At 38.4% G+C, this 7,326-nt stretch overlaps 1 protein-coding gene across 1 annotated transcript; it reads right to left on the reverse strand.

The window, feature by feature from the left end:
• LOC123223621 (DEAD-box ATP-dependent RNA helicase 46-like) lies at positions 1 to 6,881 on the reverse strand. Its single transcript, XM_044646877.1, has 9 exons — positions 6,680 to 6,881; positions 5,593 to 5,938; positions 4,930 to 5,085; positions 4,470 to 4,538; positions 3,656 to 3,925; positions 2,624 to 2,974; positions 2,125 to 2,402; positions 1,370 to 1,747; positions 1 to 740 (listed from the first exon to the last, which is right to left on the reverse strand). The coding sequence occupies exons 2-9, from the start codon at positions 5,911 to 5,913 to the stop codon at positions 404 to 406; spliced, it is 2,160 nt and encodes a 719-aa protein (XP_044502812.1). The 5' UTR covers positions 5,914 to 5,938; positions 6,680 to 6,881; the 3' UTR covers positions 1 to 403.
• Positions 6,882 to 7,326: the final 445 nt, after the last annotated feature.

A 7,326-nucleotide genomic window follows, 5' to 3' on the forward strand; every position in this document is an offset into this window, starting at 1 on the left:
TTCATACAACGAATAAGGCTCGTCTTCCAGACTTTGATAATTATAAAAGAAAGTCATAGAATTACAAGGCCCAATACATTTTAAAAGAAAAAACCTTTGTTATGCTTCGGGTGCTACATACACGTCTATTTCCATATTTCGTTTACTAAAAACTAAGAAACTACATATACTTAAAAGACCAACACCTAATTGACCCTTCATTAAGGTAGACACATTCACCAAAACGGGACTTCATAGCCCTTGTTACTCTTACAATTGCCTCAACTGCCAGTTTGAAACCGACTGAAACCGGCAAAAAGCAGCATTAGAGATACAATCAGATCAACAAAATTTTTTCCAAGTATGGATTTAGTAATCATGCTGCCCATCTTCCAGGCTCTCAAAAATGACCTAGTTCCATAATTCATTCTGGGTGTATCATCCCTTCCTCATCTTCTTCCCCGTAATAAGGTTGACCACTTGCACCCCTTGGTGATCTTTCTCGAAATGGACTCTTGTGTTCCCTTTGTCTGTCACCGTTGTAAGGTGGCTGACGTTGCTGAGGTGGTGGAGATGTCCGACCCCGTTCCATCATTGCCTGGTGAAAGCTACGCAGTGGAGAGCGTCCACGTGCAAATGGTGGGCTCCGACTGTGGCTGCGGTCACGATTAAGGTTTCTACTACGATCACCCCAGCCAGACCTTTTGTCAGGGCTTCGACTAGGACTACGACCCCTATCACGCCCATCAGAGTAGCGGCCCCTGTCAATAAGAAGCAAAGGCATAACTTCTAACACATGGTCACAAGCTTAACATATAAAAAAAGGACAGATTGCATTATCTTGTAATAAGACTTGAGCTAGGGTTGAATTTAAACTAAACCAAGTTTGAATTTGGGTCAATTTAAGTTTAGCTCAAAGTAAGAGGAGTCAAACTCAAGTTTGACACCGTACTATAGACTAGCCAAAACAATTGTTTTGATGCATAATTGGTCAAAATAACTTCGTTTTGGCCATTTCAAATCAAGTTTCCCAAGGCTCACAAGCTTGGCAAGCTGACCTATAAAGGGAACTTGATTGAGCCAAACTAGCAATCAAACTCAAGCCAGATCAATTCAAATCCAGTACCTGAAAGGGCATGGCAAGGGAAAAACAGTAACAAGGTACATCCACCTAAAGACTTTATTTCTTGGTACTTGGCTTTATTTATTCCTTGACCCACAAGAAAAAATTTAAAATTCCAGATGCCTGATTCAGAATGTGATGAATTAGGCGTTTCTAGAAAACCAAAGCACTAGAAAGAAAACTTACTAGGTATATACATCAGAATATAACAGACAACTCTAAGAGAAAACTTACAACTTATATACACTAAGAAAATTAATGATATACCTGTCACGTGACTCATGATCATCTCCATGGCCTCCACCTCTAGAAGAGGAACTAGAAATACTCCAACTACCCCTCCCACCATCCCTTCCCCCATGACCTGAATCACTACGTCCACCACGACCGCCATCACGACCACCAGGACCGGTACCCCAACGTCTAGGCCTGACCATACCAGCACCACGTGAGGCCATTTCACGAAGTTCAGGAGGTACTCGTTGGTTTGCTCCCTCCAAAAGTTTAATAAGATCAGAAGCATACTTTGCATCCTGGTCACCAAAGAACGTATAAGCCAGTCCAGTAGCACCAGCCCTACCAGTCCTCCCAATCCTATGAACATAATCCTCAACTCCAGTGGGGAAATCATAGTTGACAACCACCCTGGAAACATAAATGAAAGAGTTGTATTACTCATTGGAGACGATGCATGTTGTCAAATTTATTTTACATCAATTCTAGTGCAATATAAGCATACATTAAAAGCAGCGGCCACACTACAAGGAATTAATCATTTAAGTCATTCAAGCAGTTCAGATTGAGTTTACATCATAAAACAAGGCCTGGGGGCGCACTTGAAGAGAGCACATTCATAGTGTTAAAAATAAATCAGCCCATAAGAACTGGTAATAATTACCCTATACCTTCTGACCCAGGTTCTCACTATGGCAGTAATTTGGCTACCCAATCGTGTGGCCAGCAACACCTAAACCAAACACATCTAAATCATATAAAAAGATGAGAATGAAATAGCCACAAACCTGATGTCTTTAATGTCCAATCCTCGAGCGGCAACATCAGTGGCTACAAGCACTGGAGACCTCCCAGTACGAAACTGATTCAACACATAATCCCTCTCACCCTGAGATTTGTCTCCATGAATAGCAGCAGCCCCAAATTGGCGTGTAAGATTCCGGGCAAGTTGATCACACATCTTTTTTGTTGAACAAAATATAATTATCTTTGATCCTGGTTCTTGAGAATGTAGTATGTGCTCCAATCTTCTGTGTTTTTCAATGGGTGCCAATACTTCTACATACTATAAAAATAAAAAAATGAAAAAAAAAACAAGATAGATTAATTAATAACCGTTGTAACAGTAACTACCGCGGAAATTCAGAAATATGTTTCACATCCAAAGACAACAGACTGAAATTTCATGTATTAATAATACACACAAAGCTTTTCAAACACATTGTAGTTATATAGTTTTCCTTCTATGCTGGGCTTAATCAAGTTCAAGAATGGTAAACTTCAAACCTGTGTGATGGCCTTGTTGGCTGCAAGCTCATCAACATTGCCAATATTGACCTGAACAGCATTCACCAATAGGTCTGCTGCAATTCTCCGAACTTCCTTCGGCCATGTTGCAGTATACATGAGGGTTTGGCGACGGACAGGCACTTCCTTCACAATCTTTCTTATCTGAGGTTCAAAGCCCATGTCTAACATGCGATCAGCCTCATCAAGCACAAGGTAAGAAACTTGATTGAGGCTGATTCTCCTCATCTCAAGAATATCATTCAAGCGACCAGGAGTGGCAACCACAATATCTACTCCTCCGTCTATATCTTTCAACTGAGGACCCTTGGGTGCTCCTCCATACAAACACTTAAACAAAACCATATGATGACTAAAATAAGTAAGAAGCTCTTCTTATATAAGTATATCTACCTTTAATTGCTAAGTACTAAATTACTACAATAAAGCTGTGGGGAAAATGAAAGGAATCTCATATTATGCATGAAAAAAGGAATTCATAAAGTAAATTGAACACAGTTCCAATAACATGCATCTAAAGAATATCATTCAGTTAGCCAGGAGACACAATCAATATATTTACTCCTCTGTCTACACCTTTTTAGCTAACAACCCAGTGAAGCCCCTCCACACATATTTAACAGACAAACAGTATAACATGTATAAAAAGCCATCATGGGAAGCCTTAATGCAGCTAATAATCTCATCGCCAGAAAGGCTGTCTAATAGAATCTAATATGATGCATAAGCCAATAACATATAGATCAAGTAACAGACCATAAAATAATATTATACCCTCAGGAAATATAAGTTCATAAATCAACCACACAGACTAGACACATTAAGAAACCCCATACAATTATACGGTTAGGACTCCGAGTACAACTATGCATATTCCTCAACAGAGGCATACAAAAGCGCCATCAGATCAAACCAAAGTAAATCATAAAATTTCACATGATTGAATTCATGAATACATGCCACACATAAAACATCTACATATAATAAGTAGTCATACTAAAGGACACTTACCGTGCAAGAAATTCTCGATGACCTCCCAAACTTCACAGCTTCATCTTGTATCTGAGTAGCCAACTCCCTTGTTGGTGACAATACCAAAACAGTAGGACCCAATTGAGGATTATTATGGCGACGCTTCAGGTGAATAAAGCCTGGAACTAGATAACCCAGTGTTTTGCCGGATCCTGTTTTTGCAATGGCTACTATGTCCCTATTTTGCAAAGCAATAGGCCACGATTGTGCCTGAATTGGAGTTGGTACAGAGAATCCGGCATTGTGTACCTGGAAAAAGAACAAATCCCGTATCCCCAGTAAGCAGAGGTGCTGGCCTCAAGTATTGATTTGTTTTCTTTTTTGACTTATAGTAGATTGGCTAATGTCAGAAGAAGCATCATCCTCCATTAGCAACTGGCCAATGCTTGCTGATGCAAGCTGGAGCAGGAGGAGACCTCTTCTTCCATAAGGACCAAGTGGCAGACTGAATCATCACCAACAGCAGTCCTGGCCACGAACTTGGGTGATTTGGAAAGCCGTCCCCATACATTGGTCCACCGTAAAAGGGCACTCCATATTATATGCAAGGCCCCCACGAAAAGGCACACAGTGTACGACATTAGCTCCCCAGGAGCAAATATCGCACCTGCGATAAAAAGTACAGATGGCAAATAAATTAACATGGGTCTGAAACTCAGGATTGGACCTCCAGCAATTGCAAAAATGAGCACAAGAAACACTCAGTTTATGTGGTTTAGATGACTTACAGGAAATCCAGGCTGCCAGTATTGAATAGAGACAAAAAGAACAGAACAATAGCAAAAACTTATACCTCTCTAAGAATCTCAGAAGGAAAACCAGTAGCTTCAAATGACATAAAAGGTGGAGGTACATCATCACCCTAATAAGAGTTGCAAAGGAAAAAAGTCGTCATCGAGGTGCGAGGAAAAGAAGACATCATGCAATAGATGAAGAAAACAAATATTCTAAACTAGCATAGGTAATTCATCAATAGATGCGAAACTGTTAAAAAAACACACATTAGCCACTCCAAAACTCACCATCCCAGATGCTAATACACCAATGACATAAAATTATGTTTATTTAGGAAAACAGGTGTGTTTGAAAAGAAAAAGAAGACAGAGTACCCAAGAACATATCAATTTAACAATGAAGCAGGAAAAAGAGATGCAAAAAGCGCCAAATAAATCTAATTCAATGGAATGTGTAAAGAGTGCCACCAAATGTAAAATTCAGATACAGAACCATGAAACAAGTTCATAGATACTCACAGTCACAGTTATTTCATGTCGCCGGCGATAAGCATCAGGAGACAAACTGACTGCAGCATTTGACAATCCATAACCTCTCACAGATGATCCTCCATGTCCCACAATTGCTGTTCCATTTGGGATATTATGTGATTGAACAGCTGCTCCTCTTGAGCTCTTTCAAAAAATAATGAACTAATAGCATTAAAATTTTCATTTAACACGTGAAATGACATAAGTTTTGTCTCACCAACAGGAATGGAATTATATGACTAAGTTTCTGAAATAAAATGCATAAACTAGTCAATTTTCTGAATGCATCCTTCCTTTTAGGAAATTAGCTATCCATACCTTCTGTAAAATTAATTTGGCTAAACATACCAAAAAAATTCAACATGGGAGAACAAAGCTTATCCATACTTATGAACGAGAAAGAGAGAAAAGAAATAACTATATTCTCCTAAAGAAGGTAAGAAGTCTAAGCCCAATTAGCAACAATGACAAGAAAAAAATGTATAATGTTTCAGTACATTATTAAAACATACATCAAAGATCAATAAAATGGGAAGACTTATCTACCTTGTGATGGAGGGCACATATAATAAGATTTATCAAGATAAAGAATATCACAACAACATACACCAAAGGTTGAATAACAAATTTAGAGATTAGTGCAACATATACCTGATTTCCCCTTGAGCCAGCATCAAGCTTTGATCCACCATTGGTCCCTTGACCATACCTATCATCTTCCTTTTCAGGACTACGATCACGATGTTGTCCTTCCGAAGATTGTTGAACTTGAACAGAAGAGCTTATTGGCACTGAGGAAGACCTCGGTGGAGGAGTAAAGTTTGTAGGCCTCTCATACTGGGTTACATTTGTCTCAGGATTCCAAAAGTAAAGATACCCAGTTCTACCATCAACGAGGCCTTTCCATGGTTTGGGGAGACTAGGGTCCTCTGGTGCATATCTGATACTAGAGGCAGTTGCAGTAGCAGCCATTTCTAGGGAATCACCAAAAAATATCCTACAAACCACACATTTACAAGATTAAAAAGCAAATTAAGCAACCATGATTTTGACCACTAACATAATACATGTCAGAATACAAATAAAATCTATCTTTAAGTTTCAGAGAGAAATGCTTCTTCAAAATCTCTACATAGAAGTCATAAAGGTACCACTAATCACATGCACTTGACTTCTATAAAAGGAAAGGAAATTTTAGAAACTGGCCTCAACCAAACAAATCAATTGAGTAAATCAAACTCACTACAGTAACAAGTTTAATTCTCAAATATTCCAATATTCATAAAACTCAACTTCCATTATATTGACATTCTTTTCACAACAACTCCTCCACAAACAAAACGCAACAATAAAAGTAACAACGAAACTCAATTTAAACCCTTAAACAACCATCAATGCAAGAGAAACTCAACAACAGAAAAACAAAAATAGAATCATCTAACACAAATCTACATTCAGATGTTAAAAAAATCAGTTCAGCTTCGTACGAAACGAATCCCCCTTACACTAATATTCTCGTTTCCAAACAATAACACGTCAGCACAACACAAGCACCAGCGTTAAACTTCGCAAAAAGAACCACACAATTTGACCTGCAATACAATTTAATACATTTTCCAACACCTGTAAAACAAAGCAACGAATTCGTACACACAAAAACCCTAGAGTTCACTTTGTTCAAACAAGCAATAGAATAAAATTCAGATCTGAGAAAAATATGATATATTTTAGATCGAACCTGGTGGCGTCGAGTCAAGGTAAAAAAAAAGAGAGTGAAAGAACCGATAAATGCTCGGGTTAATAGAGGAAGACGAAAAGTTAGTGGATTTTAGAATCTCTCTCTTTCGTTTCTCTCTCAATAGAAATGGGGGATTATGCCTGGCAGAGAGAAAGACACAGATAAAAAGTAAGAAGAGAAAGTTGGGAAAGGATGGAAACACATATTTATAGTGTAAATTGATTTAGAAAGTATAAAAAGATGATTAACTAAGCCTTGGCGGTCACGCTGAAATAGAAACAAGTTTGTTAGTACTCGAAATAAACTTAGCTTGAATAAATCCAAATATAAACCTAAGAGAACAAACACGAATTCAAGTAGAAGCTAGGAAATAAAACCAAAAACGAATCTAAATTCGAACTAGAGTCGTGCTTGGTTTTTTTAAACTCTTAGCAAACGATGTCGCTTCCAACCCTAGCTAAAGATGAGATTAGATTCAAAGCGAATTTATTCAGACTCAAAACAAATTTAGCTCAAATAAACCTGAATACGAATATGTGATTGAGTGAGCTCAACAAGCCCAAGCCAAGCTAGTCCAAAATGAGTCGGGCCCTATTCGTGCTCGACTCATTTCTAGCCATACCTGGTGGTGGTTAGAAATTTGGCCA

Source organism: Mangifera indica, chromosome 8, assembly GCF_011075055.1.
Source record: "Mangifera indica cultivar Alphonso chromosome 8, CATAS_Mindica_2.1, whole genome shotgun sequence".
NCBI lineage: Eukaryota > Viridiplantae > Streptophyta > Magnoliopsida > Sapindales > Anacardiaceae > Mangifera > Mangifera indica.

Excerpts from the sequence above, each read along its gene's own strand:
- LOC123223621 (XM_044646877.1), bottom strand. The coding sequence starts at position 5,913 with ATGGCTGCTACTGCAACTGCCTCTAGTATCAGATATGCACCAGAGGAC. Across the intron at positions 2,975-3,655 it reads CATCGAGAATTTCTTGCACG|TGTTTGTATGGAGGAGCACC; the intron begins GTAAGTGTCCTT and ends GTTTTGTTTAAG. Across the intron at positions 741-1,369 it reads GATCATGAGTCACGTGACAG|GGGCCGCTACTCTGATGGGC; the intron begins GTATATCATTAA and ends TCTTATTGACAG.